At 33.2% G+C, this 20,257-nt stretch overlaps 4 protein-coding genes across 5 annotated transcripts; 1 reads left to right on the top strand and 3 right to left on the bottom strand.

Annotated features, from left to right (window-relative positions):
• Positions 1–442: 442 nt before the first annotated feature.
• LOC107413461 (serine/arginine-rich SC35-like splicing factor SCL30) lies at positions 443–5,909 on the bottom strand. Of its 2 annotated transcripts, none has more exons than XM_016021415.4 (8): positions 5,752–5,908; positions 4,928–5,123; positions 4,715–4,792; positions 2,999–3,163; positions 2,848–2,888; positions 1,616–1,694; positions 1,302–1,484; positions 443–779 (listed from the first exon to the last, which is right to left on the bottom strand). In XM_016021415.4, the coding sequence occupies exons 2-8, from the start codon at positions 5,113–5,115 to the stop codon at positions 677–679; spliced, it is 837 nt and encodes a 278-aa protein (XP_015876901.2). In that variant the 5' UTR covers positions 5,116–5,123; positions 5,752–5,908; the 3' UTR covers positions 443–676. The 2 variants fall into 2 exon arrangements, with proteins under 2 accessions (XP_015876901.2, XP_015876902.2); XM_016021416.4 differs by having other exon boundaries at positions 718–779; positions 1,275–1,484; positions 5,752–5,909.
• Positions 5,910–6,451: 542 nt separating this feature from the next.
• LOC107413437 (uncharacterized) lies at positions 6,452–11,008 on the bottom strand. Its single transcript, XM_048470209.2, has 10 exons — positions 10,695–11,008; positions 10,478–10,553; positions 10,248–10,345; positions 9,566–9,667; positions 9,320–9,406; positions 8,808–8,924; positions 7,923–8,026; positions 7,641–7,780; positions 7,342–7,478; positions 6,452–7,230 (listed from the first exon to the last, which is right to left on the bottom strand). Exons 1-10 carry the CDS (start codon positions 10,932–10,934, stop codon positions 7,054–7,056), a joined length of 1,278 nt encoding a protein of 425 aa, XP_048326166.2. The 5' UTR covers positions 10,935–11,008; the 3' UTR covers positions 6,452–7,053.
• Positions 11,009–11,642: 634 nt separating this feature from the next.
• Positions 11,643–13,520, bottom strand: LOC107413446 (anaphase-promoting complex subunit 11). The gene is made up of 3 exons (XM_048470210.2): positions 13,470–13,520; positions 13,077–13,195; positions 11,643–11,856 (listed from the first exon to the last, which is right to left on the bottom strand). Exons 2-3 carry the CDS (start codon positions 13,132–13,134, stop codon positions 11,741–11,743), a joined length of 174 nt encoding a protein of 57 aa, XP_048326167.1. The 5' UTR covers positions 13,135–13,195; positions 13,470–13,520; the 3' UTR covers positions 11,643–11,740.
• Positions 13,521–18,852: 5,332 nt separating this feature from the next.
• Positions 18,853–19,626, top strand: LOC107413453 (agamous-like MADS-box protein AGL80). The gene has a single exon (XM_048470942.1). The coding sequence runs from the start codon at positions 18,853–18,855 to the stop codon at positions 19,624–19,626; it is 774 nt and encodes a 257-aa protein (XP_048326899.1).
• The last annotated feature ends 631 nt before the right edge of the window (positions 19,627–20,257 follow it).

Below are 20,257 nucleotides of genomic sequence, written 5' to 3' on the forward strand. Positions count from 1 at the left end.
ACTAAACACAAGACTGGATTACCATTCAATTTCAATCTAATCCTCATTCAAATTTCAATCCATTCATACCCTGTATGCTAAATGTACCCAAGCGAATAAGAACATTAGGATTTACAAGTGTAAATGAGACAAAGGGCTGAGCTGATCATCAAGTGCTCCTGGATCCGCTTAGGGAATTTTAAGTACGAAAATATTATAAAGGATACTTCAGACTCACTCCACCAAAACTTAAAATAAATTATCAAATTAAGACACCTCTAAAATTTATTTTCCTATATCTTATAATTTTAAGATTAACTACTTAATATTAAGAAGGTCAGATGAATAAGTAGATAAAAAGGGCCCAGTTTAAGTACGTCTCTACTAACACATTTTATGCCAGCATAGAACTAAAAACTAGAATTCATAAAAAATTGTCAGAGTTGAAGCACACAACACAATATCATAAAAAACCACTCTATAACAGTTGGTAAACAGAAACAAAAAGATCTTTTTACTTCTTAACATAATTGCACAGGAAGTCTAGAAGCTAACTCATTGCTCAACAATCTGCAAGATGCATAACATCAAATATAGTGCTAAAATATAAGGGCGTTGGTAATTGACAAGCCAAACTTCCATGACCAAATTTAAGTTGGAGGATTCTTGTTGCCCAATAATTCTGGCTAGGCCGAGGTCACAAGTCAGCAGATCTACCATTAGACCCTGCTGGCGATCTTGATGTTCTGCCAGGTGACCTCCAATGCCCACGTACATCCTCAGATTCAAATGCAGATTTCCTACAATAGCATTTTGATGTAAGAACATATAAGTAACAGACAGTAATAATAATAATAACAGCTTTCATTGAGTGCCAACAAGTGGACACTCATGGTGAGCAAGTATCAGAAAATATTGAACAAACATTAATAGCCCAATATCCTCAGAATGAAAATTGGTCCCATCCTTGGATTTGGCCTTTTAGCATCATTTATAACCACTATTTACAACAGCTAGTTTAGAAAATGCATTAACAGAAAAAAGAGACCTGAAGATGAGAAAGGAAACAGAGAAATTACACAGGGAAAGTAAAAAGAATAACTAGATAAAGTGGCAAGAGATTGGATGACATAAAAAACAAGTACATATTACTAAGACAGAGAAAATATATATGGAACCAATGAACCACTCCTTACCTTTAGGTTCAGATGCTGAATAACATAAGTTACTTATTTAACCAAACAAAGAAATAAAATAAGTGGCACATCATTGGTATTGCACACAATGCAGCATACCTAAAATGTTGAGACACTTTCACTTACTTGCCAAACCCATCATTGTTCCGATCTTGCTCAGCATCACGATCATAACCAGGAGAATATGACCTACGATTGTGGTCACCATCTCGCTCTCGTGGAGGACCTCTTGGTGATCTTGGATGGTCTGCATGCCTTCTACCAGGGGAGACAGAATATTCACGACGCTTGAGAGTAGGAGAGATTGACCTGGCAAGGTTAAATAACCAACATGATCACAGATTCAGTAGGCAATGGAAAAAAATGCCATCCCAACATGATTACAGATTCAGACAATAGAAAAAGATGGCATCAGCCAGCCAGTTGTCCTGACAGCTTACCTAGAGCGGTAGCGACTTCTAGAACCCGATGGATAGCGAGGAGAGCGTGATAGAGACAGAGAGCGGGATCGTGAACGTCCTGTGGAATGATGAATAAGTTACTTCTTAGATTCTAACATAAGCCAACTCATACTTGCAATAATACACATGTACAAAAACAATGTCAAGCCATAGACAAAATCAATAACTATACTTTGAGATGAAATAACAGCTACAAGAACATTATCAACCTAAGAAATCCCTAATTTTGAACTTCTTAACTTCTAGCTAACCCAAACTTCTAAGGAACCACTGAAGATTCATCCAACTTTCGTCCCCTTGACGCCCGTGCACAGGCTATAGAATCCCAAATAGAACTCCTTTACCTCTAAACAGCTACCATGATTATTTGGTCTATTAGCACCACAGCATAACAATTGCAGGTGTCACAAGCTGGGTTATAACAATATTACACCATCTCGATAGAAGCCAATAGCAAGAACACTCAATTTAACATAGCAATGTCTGCTGGAAAATGTAGTAAACAAATACAAATCAGGCACTATACATCAACATATCAGACAACGGAAAATATAGTAAATTACACTATACATACAACACTCAAATTAACAGAGCAATGACTGCTGGAAAACATAGTAAATGTATACAAATCAGACACTATACATCAACAAATCTTCGGTGACAAAAGCTTATTGAGTTAATTCAAAACATACTACAAATCAAGATAGCATACACAAACTTTTTTTTTTTTTTTTGGTTTGTTTTTTGGATACAAGGGGTGGGGGGATTCAAACTCAGAACTGTTGTCCAAGAAAGTAGCAGCTTTGCCGCTAGGCTGTCCCCTAGAGAACAGATACTTGTTACTTATATATACATCAAGTAGACCCTAGGATTTTGTGAGAAAGGTAGTAAACACATTGCAACATAGAGCTTCAAATTCATATAGGTACTCTACATTGTGAGAGAGGGAAAGAGGATAAGTTACATTGATTTTGAATGAAACAGAAATAAAACTAATAACCATGGAGTCTCTTCCTAATAGGCAGGCTATCAAAACACACAACTTGTGAACGCAAATACAAAAAATAAGACCCTAAGAAGGTCAACAATGGGTAAAATTCTTATTCCAGGAAGCAATAAGCTTCACAGAGAATCAAAACCTTCAATCCTAACGAAAAATCAGAAACTATACAAATTCTTTTATAAGATTTTAAATATAAGAAACAGAATACCATAATAAGATGATCGTCGTCCTCCATAGCTTGATGGTCCCCTGCAGTAAGTATAACAAACAGTTGGAATTTCTAAATTTATAAAATCAAGCATATAGTTTCTTTATGAAGGAAAGAATTTAAATAGAGAGAAAAGGTGGAACTAAACTACCTAACCCTAGACCTTTGACGCATCTCCTCTGGCCTTTTCCGGGTCTCTGCGGCAACAACCACTGATATCTCCCGTCCTGCAAATATCTGCCCATTCATATGATACTGAGCCTCTGAAGCATCATAGGCATCCACAAACTGCACAAATGCAAATCCTCGAGGTTCCCTGCATTAACGACACAATAAAGCTTCATTTAAAGTAAGTAATCAATATACAAGCAAACATTGATTGTCAGAGAATGGTGAATGATAAAATTTAGCATGGTAAGAATTACCACCACAATGTCACAACTCAGTATACCTTTCTTTAAAAATCTAATATCAGCTCCAGTGCATTCACACAAAAGTGGATGCTGAATTTATGTAAAGCAGATAATATTGAAGCTTAGCGGGCTGACCTTTTCTTTATACAAGTATCATAGGCAATAGGCAACTTCAAAAGATCCAAGTGACTTGAAAACTCTTCACATTCTTGTAATTCTAAGACGCACTTGAAATCAACGTTGCCCCAAACTAAAAAATAAAAAATAAAAAAACCTCCTCATGTAGTCTTCAAATGGTCAAGTATCAATCTCCTTCCTCATCAAACTTCTATTGACTGTGAAATTATATAATTTCTCTTCATAAATGGAACATTCTTCATTTCAACATTACTCTAACACGCTTGGCTACCATTATGTTACGCAATGATAAAGAGTAGGTCTTCATCAAATGTGGGGCTTGGGCTTGTTTTAACTTCAAAGTTCAAACCAACATACCCCCTGACAAACCAGTTCAAAAATTCACTATGAAAAGGAAAAATAAACATTTTGAATACTGTTCAGAAAACACAATTGAAACTTCCCTACTAACATGCTGCAACTATAGATGCCAATAAGAGTGTAGGATTTATATGGTATCTGAAACAACTAGCAATTATCAATCCAATCATTTCAGTTGGATACGTGATTATGAATCACTAATTAAAAGTCAATTCGTCAATATTCATTTGCTAATTCAGAGCTTCTAGCTTTATATGATCCAAGGAGATCTCTAAATATGCATGCAAATCTGGCATAGAGGTCCCTACAAATCTCATGGTCATCTTCAACCCAAGATCACATAGAAAGCAAACTAATCCACATACTTGGCCTGTTGAGGTCCATGAATATTGAGCTCATGAATCATGCAGTGGTAGCAAGTCTAAGAGAAATTCTTTTTACAACAAAGAGATTTTTTTTTTTCTTTTTTTTTTTTTTTTTTTTTGAGAAAAGGATAAGTTGATTAAATTAAAGCTAAAGCAATATCTTACAACATTAAATGACTCCAATTGGTCAATTGAAGGATGTTAGATTGTTCAACAAAATCAACCGTCAAACCCATCCTTCCCAACAAGAAATCAACCATCAAACCTATCCAACCCAACTAGAACATTAAGCTCGCAGGCAAAACTAAGTCTTGCAAAGCCACCTGAACTGAAACTGGCTAGTTAAGCTCTGAAGAAGAGCAAGCTTGATCCAAATTCAATTGAAGTAAGCTCCAAAGAGCCCAAAACTACACTCAGCTTATTAACATCCACACACTCATGAAAAATCACAACCCAGTTATAAAGATTCTAGACAAATGACAAACAGGAAAGTTAAAATATTACACATCCTTAGAAAATAGAGGGTGTTTCTTAGTCAAGCCAACATAATTCACAGCAAACTGTTGGTGATTTCCATGCAAAGGAACTCACCCTGTGTAATAGTCCTTTGGAATGTAGACATCCCTAACAAGCCCAAATCTCTCAAATGGAATCCGCAGTTCTTCTGGTCTACAATCAAGTAGTAAAATAAAACTTAGGTTTAACCAAATAAACAAGTCAAAAAAAAAAGAAATTGAAACAAATAGTCCAATTGGACACAACTGAATAATACATAGGACTGGTGAAAAAAAAAAATATACAAACCTGCAATCAAGAGGAATGTTTCTGACCAAGAGGCTTCCATGAGTCTGCTCCTTGCGCCTTCCATATCCACCACCTCCACCTCCACCTCCACCTCCACCTCCACCATATCCCCTTCTTGGAGGGCTTCTTACTCGACCACCATATCCTCTCCTAGGAGGACTATAGTACTGTGGACTGTACCTCCTCATGGCACCGCCTAAAGAGGATAATTAATTCACATAAATATATCATAGGAATAATTTTTTTATTACCTCAAAAATTCAATTTCTTAACCCAACAAGAAAAATAAAAGCTTTTCCAACCCATTACAAATACAACATACCATAATGAGAGTTAACTTTTTTCTTCATGGAAAAAAAAAAAAAAAAAATCAACTTGCGACCAAAAACCAATACACCAGATGAAATGCTTGGTTGAAAAAACCAAAAAAAAAAAAAAAAATCAACGTTTTTCTTTGACAAAATCCTAAAATTGGGGTGCGTACGATTTTTCTTCACCGTATATGTTAGAACACTATAAGATTATTGGAGAAAAACGAAAAAAAAAAAAATCAAAATTTTAACTTGATTTTATCTTTCTACCAAACAGATATAACGGGCCAAAAATTGATGTTTGTTGACAAGAAAAAAAAAAAGTTATAAAATCTAACAAGGACCAATTTTTTTTAACTAGACCAAGGCAACAAAGAATTCCCAAAACTTGTTTATTATTATTATTATTTTTTTTTTTTGGATTTTTTAATTTCTCTATGATTTTCCCAGCAGTAAAACAGGGAGTTTCATTTTCTGATAGACTGAGAGAGAAAGGAGAGTGGGAAAGATTACCTGTACACGCGCAGCGGTTGCCGACAGAGAGAGAGTGAGACTTAGTTTTGGAGTTTTTGATTTTTACTTATTAGATCTGAAGATTTTGGAGACGACGATGTTTGCTTCGTCTATACATTTGGTCTTTTAAACCCCAACATTAACAACAACTGTTGGGTTAGAGTTCCCTCATGGGCGGGTCGCCCGGATCTTTATAACCCGTTTAATCATTGGGTTTTCATGGGCCGAAGTCCGATATTAGAAAGCGGCCAAATAGCCATAGGGACAAAGGAACAGCTTTATCTGAGTTCGAATGTACTTACCTACATAAAAGTAAAAATAAAAATAAAAATAAAACAATAGGGTTATTTTAAAAGAACAAATGAATCGGATATAGTAAAAAATATGGATAAAGATTTCTGAAAAAAAGGATAATATTATTATTATGCCGTGGCTTTTAAAAAAGAAGATATTATTCCTAAACTGCAACACTCCAAGTTAATAGGCTTTTCTTTTTTAATATTTGATTAAAAGGATTCTGGATCTTTACCAAATAAGTAACTTTGTCATTAAGTTATTCCCAAATGGACAATCAGTAGGCTTTTCATTGAAGAAATTAATCGCCTATTCAAACCTTTATGCAATATTTGTTTACATTAGAGATTTTCCTTTTCTTTTTTCTTTGTTTTTTTTTTAAAAAAAAAAAAAAAAAAGGACAAAATAAATAATAAATAAATCCTTTACATTCTTCTACTTTCTTCGTTTTAATAGTTAGTTTACAAACATAAATCTGTTTTAGTATACAAACGTAAGAAAGTTCAATAGCAATGATATGTTACAAACAAACCTCAATGGCCTATTTTGTAGGAGTAACAATGTATGTTTGTGTCCGTTTATATTACAACACATAGAATCGGTTCTTTAACCATCACAAGGTTCTGCAAACAACTGAAATTTAAATAAAATACATCAAAGTATTATTAATTTATTACTAGACATGGATGCTCCAGTTTAAGAGAATCAAATTCTTTACTCTTAAAGATGATGATAACATATTCGACCAAGCGTGAAGTAAACCCCATGAGCACAGGAGTCGTTTCCTGTACTGTACTTTTGCACTTCCTCTTCACTTCTCCCCTCAAAACCTTATGTATCATTGCCAAACAATGATGACAGCGCCAGGGTGACTGGCATTTCATTAGCACCCTTCACAGATAGGCTTGCAGATCAATCCAACTGGTTCTGTCTCTCCGCACCACTTTTGTTGAACTGCAGGATCCAGCAGAGTATTTAGAGAAGCATGCAACCAAGAAACATTGTGCATCAACATGCAACTGCAATATCTGATTGAGATGGAACATTTTCAGATTCAGAAAGCAAAGGACTCTTCTGGAACTTGTTTCTCAGCTGACCACAAGCTGCATTTGCATCCAGCCCTCTTGTTTGGCGAACACTAACAGTTATTTTACGGGACTCTAAAGCAGCTGCAAAAGCCATTACCTGCAACCATTATGAGACAATATAAATTTCCATGTTTGCAAGTTGCAAGGAAAGTTGGAAAATTAAGGCAGTATTTTTTATAATAAGGGAAAATGGCCCAGAATTGAATACCGCTTTCTTGTATGGACGCTGATACTCAGAGCCTTCTATTGGATTAAAAGGTATAAGATTCACATGATAACCACCACCCCATTCGTGGAGTAGTTCTGCAAGTTCTTTTGCAAGCTCTACGGCATCATTGACTCCAGCTGTCAAAATAAGATAATAGGAGGATTTTTCCTTTAATACATTCAGATTGTTCAACCTTCAATAATCATGTAAGCAACACAGTCAAGGATGGATTTTTGGGGGGGGGGGGGGGGGGGGGGGGGGGGGTGGGGTGGTGTTGGGTGGGGAAAGTTTTATAGTACCTAAAAGTGCATACTCAAAGGAAACCCGTCGACTGGTTTCACGAAAATAATCCCTGCAATCCTTCATAATTGCTTCAAGAGGGTAGGATTTCGCACTTGGCACAATTGTTTCCCTAAGTTTCTGGTTAGGAGCATGGAGACTGATGCACGAAAATGGAAATCATTAATGAGAAAATGCATAAACTGAATAAACTGGTTAGGGCAACCCCCACATAAACTCCATACCTGATCCAAAAAGTTATTGATCCATACATTCTTTTCTTCCTACCTATAATAGCATACCTTACAGCCAATGTTGACTGAAGTTTGTGAGTAGCCAGCTTTTTAATTGTGTTTGGAACTCCCACAGTGGAGATTGTTATCATTCTTTGCCCAATTTGCACATCCTAAAAACCAAAGCAAGTCCCATCACAAATAAACTTCAACTCAAGCTGTTAATATGACGAGTGTAACAACATTTCTAAATGAGGCAAATTGAGCTGAAAAAGAATTCAGCTAAAAATGAGTCTTAAATCAGGCTTACATACACATATATACTTTTGCAACTATCATCTCAGCTTACATATTCATTATTAGAATAGACCAACAGCCATCCATCTCCAACAATTGCATGTCAAGAATTAGATTGAACAATAGACTTGTTGTGGTAAGCTGCTCTTTTTGACTCTGAACAATCCCATACTCATATTGGTGCCCTTTTTTTTTTTTTTTTTTTTTGGTTGGTACTCTATATTAGTCTATTTGTTTGAGGAAAGCTGTTGCGGGAAAAAACCCTATTCTTCCTGTTCATTCTACTCATAAAGCCTAATAAGACGTCAATTACTCGATAGAATGGCCCCAAGCTGCAATATCCATGTACCTTTACATGCTAGAAATTTGGATCAATAATCAATTCATGCCAGACAAGTATGGCAAGAACAACCACAAACTTTGAAGAAAAATTTGCACTAAACATTTGTAGGATATAATATGGTACGATCAACAATTATTGCACCTACCTAACTGAAATAAGTAGGTTATTTTTATAAGAAAATAACATTATGTTCCTTGGGAAAGATCATGCAATTAATTAGTAGGAGTATATTTGCAAGGTGACAAGAAAAAAGGTAACACATAAAATGGTGATAAAGCAGCTAGATGATATGCATGAGATAGTTGTAAATAAACCTTATTCAGGCACCGATGTGCTTCCAGTACTGATTTCAGGTTCAACATTGGCTCACCCATTCCCATGAACACTACATTTGTCACTCTATGCTTGAAGACCTCCTCAATTGCTAAGACCTGGGTACATAACAGATTTTATAATGATTACGTATTTATAAGGCAAACTCAATATTTCTTATTTTAAAATACTCCTAGCTTGTTCCAGAGACAGATCAAGTATTTCCTCATCATAGAAGCATTTAAGGTTGGTTGTCCAAAGTGGGAAATTAAATTAACGAATAAGGATAACATTACATAGCTTGACAGATAACCTAATATTTTAAGCTTATAGGTCAAGTTGGTCCACAAGATGTATAATAAGGTCTAATTGCTTGGAAGCCCTAATCTACTAAATGCTTAACATACTTTAACAAAAAGTGTATAGATCGATTAAAGCATGAAGCAGAAACATCCAAGAAAACCTGAATCATATTGAACTTCAAAGATGAGCATTGAAAAGAAGTAATACAAACCTGTTCCACAATTTCATGCGGGCAAAGGTTTCTTGAAAATCCCCCTTTCCCTGTCGCACAAAATGAGCATCGCAAAGGACAGCCAACCTGATTATGCAAAGTAAAAGACCAACAAATATGTAGTGAAGACAGCAACATGAGAGATATATTGACAATTATTCATGTTCTCAGTGTACAAAATCCAACGTTAAACAGTCTTAAAGAAATGCAGGTTTGGACCTGGCTGATATCATCTCAAAAAATTACCTGTGACGAGACACATGCAGTAAGACGCATTGAACCTTTGTCATCTGGAACTGGTATGCCAACAGTCTCAATCAATCTGTTATCTTCCAACTTTATCAGTAACTGCAAGGTCAGCGATAAGCAAAATTGCATAAGAGACTGACACAACCACAAGGACAGAAAGAGAGTGAAAGATTGAAAGAGATAAATGTGAAATGTCACATAGATAAAATGCTAAGGGAACAATATATAAAGGAAAGACAATTGGTTTAGCAAGTCTTAACCTCACTACCAAAACCCCATACAAGTTAACCATCATTTAGGTAAAGCAACAATATTCACAAGCAGTAATCAGAAAAACTTATACACAAACAATGTATGGCTAACTAAAGCCATTAGTAATCGAACCACACATGTTATTGGAGCCAAATGCTTTAAATTTAATTTTTGTGTTTATCAGTTGGTGGGTTTATGCGTGGTAATTGCCTGTTGCATTACTTACATAGTACAACCATTGTGCCCAATAGTTTGTCATAAATAACTAAAAAGCTCAGTTAGGTGCTTAAATGACCTCCAAACGTGGACATCATGCTAAGCAATAACAAGAAAAACCCACGTTTATGAATTTGGCTCCAGACAATAAAAAATTCCACCAAAATGTCACTTCCAGAAATGCCCAATAACCATATTATAAGGAAATTACCTTAACAGTCCCATCGGCTGCAGTGACAGACTGGTAAACAGGAGATCGCCCAACCCTCCATCCAGCATTCTGAAGCTCATTCCTGAATGCCTGAGGCACTGCCATTTTTTATTTTTTATTTTTTTAAAAATTAGTGAGTTACAATTCTGCAAATGGGTCCAACATATAAGCCACCAAAACATTTATCAAACAATGAAAAGCGATAAAAGAAAGAAAGAAGAAGCACTCACAGTGACTAAAATCCTGAATATCTTTGACCTTTCTTTGGTAAATAAGATGATGCAATTGCTTCCCTCTATATTTTTGCTTTACATATAAAATCGAACAAAAGGAAAAATGAAAAATTTTTAATCTTTTCAATTCAACAAATTTCCAACAACCAAACAGAGCACAAACAATTTCATTTTTTTTTTTCAATTTTATTCTTGGAAAATTGAAAATTCTTACCTGACCAAAGTCGAGGGCGAGCTGTTGAAGGTCAGCCTCGGACAGGCCGAGGAGGACACGAGAGTCGGCTGCGTGAGAAGCACGTGATGGAGAGGGCGTGGTAAGAGTAGAGAGGTTGCTGCTGTGCCTGGGACTGTAAGCTGACACAACGGTATTCACTGATATGGAACGAGTACGCACCGCACGTGCGAGTGGTACGGGGCATGCCAGCTGAAGTACCGCCATTGACGCAGCAATCATCACGCTGTGTTTGCAAAGGTTTTTGAAGGAACAAGATGAAGGAGAAGGAAGAGCCAAAAATTAGCAAAAACCTCAGCTTCTTTACTGAAAAGACGATAATAGCCCTACATCTTTTTCACTTTGTTATTTGTATGAGGGCCTAGGCCCAGGATCCTTCGGGCCAAGGCTTTGAGGCCTTATCCAAAACTGAAATAGGTCAATTTCTTGCCTTTCTTTTTTTTTTTTTTTTTTTTTTTTTAATTTCTATCTAGTGATGCTTATTTTTCGATTTTTTTAAATTTACTTTTGCTTTTCAAATGCATTTGATAAATTTGTTTTTATTTTGCGATTTATAAAAACAAGTAATGAAAATTCGAATTTGTTTTTCAAAATAATTTCAGTGGAGTGCTGACTTTCTTTGTACACAGCCTTGACAGTGCCATAGCTGTCCATGCCAATGCCATTCCCAAATTAAAAACTTCAATTTCCTTAGTTTAAATTAATAAAGGGTGTCATAGTTTTTTTTTTTTTTTAAATTATTTTGTAAGCATTGAAGTATGTACCACTAATAATTATGTCATAATGGTAAAAGGTTTAGCTTCCAAGTGGATTTTGTTTCTTCTATATTTCGTTAATGTAACCAAAGTCAAGAAAACTACTTTGGTTATCAACACCATGAACAATTAGAAAAAGAGGACATCAAAGAAGAAAAAAGGAGAGAAAAGCATATTAAAATAACAAAATGGTTCTTATATTGGGAGGCATAATGAGAAATGTATTACACATAGAGAGTCCAAATCCATGACTTCCATAAACAGAATTCCTTCTCACCCTTTGAATTGCCATTCCCTACGACACATGGGACAATGAGCTTGAGAAGTTTGAGAATTAACCCATTTTAAGATACAATGAAGATGGAATGCATGGCTGCATGAACCCCAAACTGCAGAAACAAATAATTAATCATTAAAATCAAATAATCAACATATATGTACATAAAGGAGAAACATTTATCAGTCTCTGTATACACACCCAAAAAAAAAAAAAAAAAAAAAAATCCATTGCAATTACCACCACCAAATCCCAGAGTGTAATTCTTATTTCTTAACCTCAGAATATGTGAATGCAGAAGTAGATGAGTGTTCAAAATAGAACATGACCTTTTTACTAAGAAAAAGTAGCAGCTAAAAAGGCATTGTTCTTCATCTCTTTTTGGGATGCATACAAATATAGTTGAAGACAATTCCATACCGGAATAGATGGTTGTTGCATGAATAAGTGTTTGCTTATGTGAACGCCATAGACAGTAAGAAACTAGTCAATAGAGAAAAGGCTCCGCCAGAGATTGATAGCCTCATTAACACTTCAGAAACAAAACAAAACAAAAAACAAAAAAAACAAAAAAAAAAAAACAAAAATTCCCAAACCCATTATAAAATGTACACTGCAAATCTATGAGGAATAATATCACTCCGTGTAAATAGCTAAAATATAGATCTCACAAGCAGACTACTAATATTTTTTTTCCCCAGAAGTGCAATAGGTAGAGTGTCACAACAATTTACCACATATCTCATCTAACTGCCAATATGTCTGTACTAAACAATCATCTCAGATTACTAGAATCTTTGTTGAATATTTCTAATAATATATGACCAGCAAGCTCTTTCTTTACAATTAACATAACAACAAGGTTCCAACTTCCAACTTATATTATATAATCGCATCATAAACAAGTCAGGCAACCAATCCAAAAATAAAATTAAAATTGTAACATAGACATGCAAAATTCTCAAAAATGATGGATTTTCCATCCAGCAAAAGCATTAGAGTTCAGCTTGTATCTCAGACCGCAAAAGCATTAGAGTTCAGCTTGTATCTCAGACCATTTTGAGGAAGCCAGTCACTAATATTTATGTCGAATGTGCAACATGAAATTAATATCACACATTAGATATCCGACGCAGGTAACTCATAGAAGATATAGAGTATTGAATCAAAATGCATTCTCATGCCTTAATAATAAATGACTGGTAGAAACAGTGTTTTCTTTGTAAGAGTTAGGAACATGAAAAATGGCATAACCCCAATGAGGATTTAGAATTTTAACCACCAAAAACTCATCTGAGTAACTCCTAGGCAGTCATAGTGAGTAGTGCTTACTTAATGGGCAATCATCCCCAGGGAGTTTACAATCAGGACAACAGCCATCAAAGGCCATCCTACAAATTCCACATGTTTCATCCTGTGCATCCCAAGTCCATGAAGCAACAGCATGCCACCTATAATTCATAAAAAGGAGCTCGAGTGATTGCCGCAAAGCAAATGAAACACAATCATTTTGAAAGTCAGCCGACAGGTTAACAAAGAATAAAACAGTACTAGACATTGGGAAATTATAAGAAAGAAAAGAGGCTAGTAGAATATTGTGAATTCCAAAAATGTCCGACCAAGAACTTAAGTAACCACTAGTCGTATATATACATTTAGACACCTACATCACATGATATGTTCAAATTCAAAAAAAAAAGATAGATAGGATAAAAGAGAACGTACTCTATTTGACAGTTCGTAGATATTTGCAAAGAGAATTGTGTCAAGAGAAAACTGTTATCATAATAGTCCACAGCATGTCAAATTAGCAACAGCTATATTTCGAGTCATATCAAAATATCCATTACCTGATAAGAACTGAGCGTAAAATGTGTTATAGACTAATGCATACTGTGAAAACAGAATCCAACTTTCCAAGCAACCAATACAATTTGGTGAAAAAAGAAAAATGCTTAATTTTCATCCAAAGAAGAGGCTTTTTCAATTACTTATTTAAGATCTAAAGCGAAACTAGAAAACCTTAAATCGAAATACCACCAAGGAACTTCTGAAATGCTTCAATCCCCTCGATTTATTAATCATTCTAAATGAAGCAAATTAGTATAAATTCAAGACCATCATCAGGTTCTAAAGAATGCTACCACTATAGCATGCCAGCAAAAGAATAACTAAGTTAAAGAGAAAAAAAAAATTAAATAAATAAAAATAGCAAACAAATAGTAAAATTTATATAAACATGAAACAAGAAGATAAACCCATGATAGCTAGGATACGTAAGAGTTTGACCTTCATCCTGCAAAGACCCAAAACCCAATTCTCAGATAAATTACATAACAGATACTTAATGTGGAAATTGGGAACCTAATGCGAATGAATCTGAATTTCTTGAACCTTAATAATGAAATTAAAAAATAAATAAATAAATCTTAAAAATGAAATTAAAAATAAATAAATAAAGTACCTTTGAATGAATTAATCTGCGAGGATATCAGGGTTTCTTGGCCAAACGGTTTAGGGCTTATACCCTCTTCACATTCAATTTCTCTTTATAAAGAGCTTATGGGTTTTCTATGTTCTGTTTGGCTACCAAGAATTTTTTATTACCGGCTTTTCCTTCCTCTTCCCTCCTCCAAGAAGAGGCTCGCGCTCTTTCCTTTTTTTCTTTAAAATAAATAAAAACTTATTATTATCTCCCGCCACCCTTTTTTTTTTTTTTTTCAATGAATAATTACGAGTTTTCTCTTTAAAAAATTGAATAATTATGAGTTTAAATTCACTTCTCTTGGAATATTTATCGATGCAGTTTGATTTTGTTGTTTATATAATTCTCATGTTTTAAGGAAATATAAATTTTTATAAAATATTTAAAAATAAAATAAAATTATGAATTTCATTTAAATGAACATGGTATATTTTGAGAAGATTTAAAAGAAAAATACAAATGTTCTCCTTAATTATTTTTTTGACGTAAATATTCTCCTTAATATTACATATTATAGCATTTATTTTATCCAACAAGAGGCATATATTATATTTATCGGTGGATAAAACCCAAACCAGCCTGATTAAAGCAATCAATCCAAACTATTTTGAACAGCTTGAATTGGATTTTTCATATAGATTGGGTTGGATCATAATCAAATTATGATTAAATTTTCAATTTAAATTGGTTTTGAAGTTGAGAGTATAAACTCAATCTAATCAAATTCAACCTGATCTGTATATTACTTAGATAAAAAATTGATATATTTTTATAAATAATTTTTTTCCATTTTTATATCTAACACTTGTTATTTTTTATATATAATTTTATAATTATTTATGGTAAAAAATTAAAAATATATTATTTATGTTAAAAAATTAAAAATATACTTTAAAATTCATTTTTGATTTATTGATAGGTAAGCAGGGCGGATAATTTAAAAAAAAGAAAAAAAAAATGGGAGAAGGATAGAGGGGGGAAAAATAAATGGAGCAAGAGGAGCAGGGAAGGCCACCCTGGCTCTCCAACCCGTGCTGTTGCCATTTCTACTCTTTCTTGCTATAACTTAAACCCTTCCTCTCCATTCTTGAGTGTGAATACTAATCCTAATCTCTGACAATGGCAAGTTTTATTAGGGTCCTTTAATTTCAATGTTTGCATTTGATGAATAAACGCAAATTTAACCAGATTTGAACATTCAAATATACAGCTTATAAACAACGGTCAAAGATTCTCAACTCTCACTAGGAAATCCTCCATCCGTGGCATCCTAAATGTATCTCCAATTATTGCTTGAATGAAACCCATTGTTTCCTTAATTTGTCGAATTCTCTTGGCCTACTTTATTGGAGAATCTATAAACAAAAACATTAGATTCTCCATGTTATATTGTTAATCCTGATTATTTTTATCCATCGAATAAAAAAATCTGTTGCACATATATATATAAGAGAACCATAAGGATTAGAAAAACTGTCATAGGTTTAAAAAACGAAAAAGAACAGAAGAAGAATGGAAACTAACAATGTTAATAACTATAATGCTTATTTACCAAAAAGGTGGAGCAAATGGTAGAAGCTTACTCCTTATCACAGATGGGTTTGAATCTCAGTAGTCCTACTTTGCACCTTGGAGTAGATCCTGCATGCCGCCATATACTGTAGAGGAAGGAGATTGGGATAGTCATGGAGTGATAAGCTAGGTGTTATATGGTTCCCATGAGTATTGTGAACAGCCATGGATGCTTATGGTCCATAGTCTTCAAGTTTTCTAGACCAGAAGGTTCATTTTTATTCACTAAATAAAAAAATAAAAATAAAAACTATAATGCTTATTTGGAGATTTGTTTTATGGTATGTAATTAATACATGTGGAAGGTTCTAAGTGGTTATGTGTACCAAATTAGCTTACACACAATAAATATGGAAAAATTTCTCCACATAGAGTCATATAGGAGTCCCTCTACAAGTCCGGCCCTCACAAAATTTTTACTCTATCAAACCTTCATGTATGATATATATTTTTGGACATCTGTATATTCATTTCTTTTTTTTACATCATGTGTATATCCAATTAATTTGAATACAGAACCGCAATTCTTATTTGGAACGATAATTAGTTTCTTTTCCATCAAAACAATTACTTTGAAATAATAGTTAATTAAAAGGGTGGGTGCTAGTTTTTTAAATAGATGTATGTTCATAATATGTATTAATTTATAACCTTTTTTTCTTTTTCTTTTTTATTGTGTTATAATAAATTTTAAATTTATAACCTTTTTTTTCTTTTTTTTTTTATTGTGTTATAATAAATTTTACTTTGAAAAGGAAAGAGGTACCACTGGACCAATTTTACTTGACCATTAATCTATAAGTTGGGTAGCAAAAGAATTTCCGTTAAAAAATACAATAATTTTATATTCAAAATATTGTATTTATTATATGTAATGAATGAATTTATATATTTAATTTTTGAAATAGAAATTTATATGAAAAAATCTGTTTGTTATTGATGGGACTCACACATGCGTCAATGGTTTATTCTGTCTTTGCTTGCTACCATAAGTTCACTTTTTCATATAATTTTTAATAAAGTTAAATATATATATATATATATGTGTGTGTGTGTATATTTTAAATATTGTCAATTAAAAATTTATATCTCAATTTGATTGTCAATTTGATCCATTCATAATGACAATAAATGATAATAAATAGCAATATTCAATTTATATTTCATTTTTTATGGAATAACAAGGCATGAATTGGAATAATATGGTTGGGAGATAATTTAATAATGAAGTCCAATGTTTCTAAATAGACAATTTGGTGAGAAATAGCAATGTGATCAATTTGTGGTAGAGTAACAGGACATGGATTGGAATACACTTCACAATTTATTGATGAATTCCTCACTATCTTCTAAATAATAGAGATTTCGCTTTGGTTTAGTTAGTATATATATATATAGGGTGAGATTATGGTGTAGACAGTTCACTTGGATATTAGCATCAAAATCGACGCTTTTAAAAAATTATATCAACTTTGTTATGCATGTATAATAGCAAAATCGATGGTTTTTTTGAAAAAATATCGATGTTGGTATTGATTCCCGTAGTTTTACCCTATATATATATATATATATATATATATATATATAATGTGGTATGGATTATGTCCTATGATGACACAAGATCACACAATCTTTTTTTTGACAAACACAAAATTACATAATCAACACTATTTCACGAAAATCAAATTTGTCATTTATCCATAGGATCCAAGATCTGTAGTCCCAAATTATACGAAATATATATTATGCACAACGTGTGTGATGGCGTCATTGCTGATGTAACATCAGTTTAACTAACCATGTTATATATGAATTAATTATGTGGTAAAACATATATATATATATATATATATATAAATTGGTTGCTCTATGTATATAATGTGTTCCATGAAGAAGATACAAAATACTTCAGGAATACCAATTTCCTCCTCTAATACATTGGCGTTAATACCATAAATTTGTTCTGTTTCACATACAAATTTGATGTTGTTCGATAACTTGAACATATAATTATTTATATATTTTTATATATAGCCAATGTTTATACATATATATATATTGTTAATTCTTATTAGGAGATTAAAAGTCTAGAATATGTATTATCATCTATATTATCTATTATATTATATTACATATACATACATATATACATACATACATACATATATATATATATATATATATATATTAATTTCTGAAGGAAAATGAAATTAAGACAATATTGCATGCTTGTTGAGATAAAATAAAAACATACAGTTTCTTATAGATGATAAAAAAAAAAAATTGAAATTAAAACGAACAAAATCTTCTTCCAAATTTCAAAAAAGATATTGTGCTGTACTATACATAGTTCATATCTTCCTGTCACAATTAATACATTTCAATGTGTACATATATATAGTTACCTTATTAGTGGTAACCAAAAACAGCAAATTATACAGACAATCATCCCATAAATCCATCATTATATTACTCTAATCTTTGATGTTAATCATTAAAATCAGGATTTGCTTTCATTAAAATCAGGATTTGCTTTCCAAAGAAAAAGAAACAAACTTACATACTTCCGTAGTTCCATATCCAACTCATCCCATTAAATTTTCTGACACACATTTGTAACCAACAATATCTCAACCCTAATATTTCATATTTTTCATGTTAATTACTCATTAAAACTTACCATTTTTATAATTAATCACAATTTTCCTAGTAAGCAAGCCAAAAAAAACTCTTTAGAACGCTGACTTTGTTATTACTACTCCAAATCAACAAGGATCTTCCTAATTAATAAAATTTTCCAACGGAAAGATACAAAACTGTCCTAATTAGGTTCCTATGAAAAGTCAACCTAATAAGATTATGCCATATCACATGGTATCGAAGATTTGATATACAAATTTCTCAAAAGCTCTCTCTATATATATGGTACAAGGAAATTATATGGGAAAGCAAGCTCAGAATTAACCCAATATTGTTCTCTATAATTGGTTTGCTTTCTTTTTCCTTTTTTTAAAAAAAAAAAAAAATAATTCTATTTCATTGTTCTAAACCATGACTAGAAAGAAGGTGAAACTTGCATACATCAACAATGACTCTGCAAGGAAAGCAACGTTCAATAAAAGGAAGAAGGGTTTGATGAAGAAGGTGAGCGAGCTGAGTACCCTTTGCGATGTCGATGCGTGCGCTATCGTTTACAGTCCTTACGACACTCAGCCGGAGATATTTCCGTCCCCGTCGGGTGCTCAAAGAGTGCTTGCGAAGTTCAAGAAGATGCCGGCAATGGAGCAGAACAAGAAGATGGTAAACCAGGACAGTTTTCTCAGGCAAAGGATCGCAAAAGCCGACGAACAGCTGAGAAAACAGAGGAAGGAGAATAGGGAGAAGGAAATGACTAGGGTTATGTTTCAGGGATTGACAGGTCAAGGAGGAGGATTGCAGGGTTTGAGCCTGGTAGATTTGAAAGATGTTGGTTGGCTCATTGATCGGAACTTGAGGGAGATTGATAGAAGAATTGAAATACTGAAAAGGGAGACTCAGAAGCAAGTAAAGGTGGAATCAAAAGCAAATAATAATAATAGTATAGAAGCAGATGAGCATATTAATAATGCGGAAACCATTGATGTAGAGAGGTCTTCTGATGCTGCTGCTGCTGCTTTTGATATGAATAACATGGAAACCATGCACAAACAGCCATGGTTCATGGACTTGATGAACCCGGTACAAGATCAGCAAATAGGGTTTGGTGGAGATGAGATTATGATGAATATTCTTCCATTTGGTGATCATAACCATAATTCTCTTGGGTCTTACCCTTTTTTCCCTTAGAATGATATTTCAGCGTTTTTTTTATTTTTTTTCTTTTTTCTTACCTGGGTTTTGCTTTTAGAAGTTTAAATTATATTTATATATTATTCCTCATGGAAACTTTGGTGTTGATTTGATTTCCCTTTAATTAATTGAATAATAATCTACTACCGTATACTCAGTCCACTTATATTATATGTTCATCATCGTGATCACATGCTTTGGTTCTTTTGTTCCTCAAAACAGTTTTAGATCTTCTTATATTATATTATTCCTTGGTATATTGAGAAGGAAATGGACCTGCCCATCTGTTCATAAGACAACAGTTATTTATCTCGGATCTTTTTTATATATCACGAATTCAAACTCTAGGTTTGTGTTATGTCATGTAATATACTAATTCAGGGATTCTATCTTACTATTATATCTACTTTTAATAATTTTCAATATTAGAGAAATCACATTGATGGAATACTTTATGGAAATCCACAATTCTTAAGCACATTTAATTTAAACAGATAAAAAATATGAATCCCAGCTAAATAATAAAAAAATATAGAGAAATATCAGATGAGACAACATGGATGAGAATTATGTGTGCCAAATATAATTAAAAAGAACTTAACAAAACCCACTTTCTCAAGGCAACTAT

The sequence above is a fragment of the Ziziphus jujuba genome, chromosome 8, assembly GCF_031755915.1.
Source record: "Ziziphus jujuba cultivar Dongzao chromosome 8, ASM3175591v1".
NCBI classification, from domain to species: domain Eukaryota; kingdom Viridiplantae; phylum Streptophyta; class Magnoliopsida; order Rosales; family Rhamnaceae; genus Ziziphus; species Ziziphus jujuba.

What these genes read in the sequence shown, in the direction of transcription:
- LOC107413461 (XM_016021415.4), bottom strand. Translation starts at nt 5,115, where the DNA reads ATGAGGAGGTACAGTCCACAGTACTATAGTCCTCCTAGGAGAGGATAT. An exon ending in CGTCAAAGGTCTAGGGTTAG is followed by an intron (nt 2,889 to 2,998) that starts GTAGTTTAGTTC and finishes TACTTACTGCAG; the next exon opens with GGGACCATCAAGCTATGGAG. An exon ending in ACGACGATCATCTTATTATG is followed by an intron (nt 1,695 to 2,847) that starts GTATTCTGTTTC and finishes ATCATTCCACAG; the next exon opens with GACGTTCACGATCCCGCTCT.
- LOC107413437 (XM_048470209.2), bottom strand. Translation starts at nt 10,934, where the DNA reads ATGATTGCTGCGTCAATGGCGGTACTTCAGCTGGCATGCCCCGTACCA. An exon ending in CAGCCGATGGGACTGTTAAG is followed by an intron (nt 9,668 to 10,247) that starts GTAATTTCCTTA and finishes CTGACCTTGCAG; the next exon opens with TTACTGATAAAGTTGGAAGA. An exon ending in CTGCATGTGTCTCGTCACAG is followed by an intron (nt 9,407 to 9,565) that starts GTAATTTTTTGA and finishes TTGCATAATCAG; the next exon opens with GTTGGCTGTCCTTTGCGATG.
- LOC107413446 (XM_048470210.2), bottom strand. Translation starts at nt 13,134, where the DNA reads ATGGCCTTTGATGGCTGTTGTCCTGATTGTAAACTCCCTGGGGATGAT. An exon ending in TGGGGATGATTGCCCATTAA is followed by an intron (nt 11,857 to 13,076) that starts GTAAGCACTACT and finishes TTGTTTCTGCAG; the next exon opens with TTTGGGGTTCATGCAGCCAT.
- LOC107413453 (XM_048470942.1), top strand. Translation starts at nt 18,853, where the DNA reads ATGACTAGAAAGAAGGTGAAACTTGCATACATCAACAATGACTCTGCA.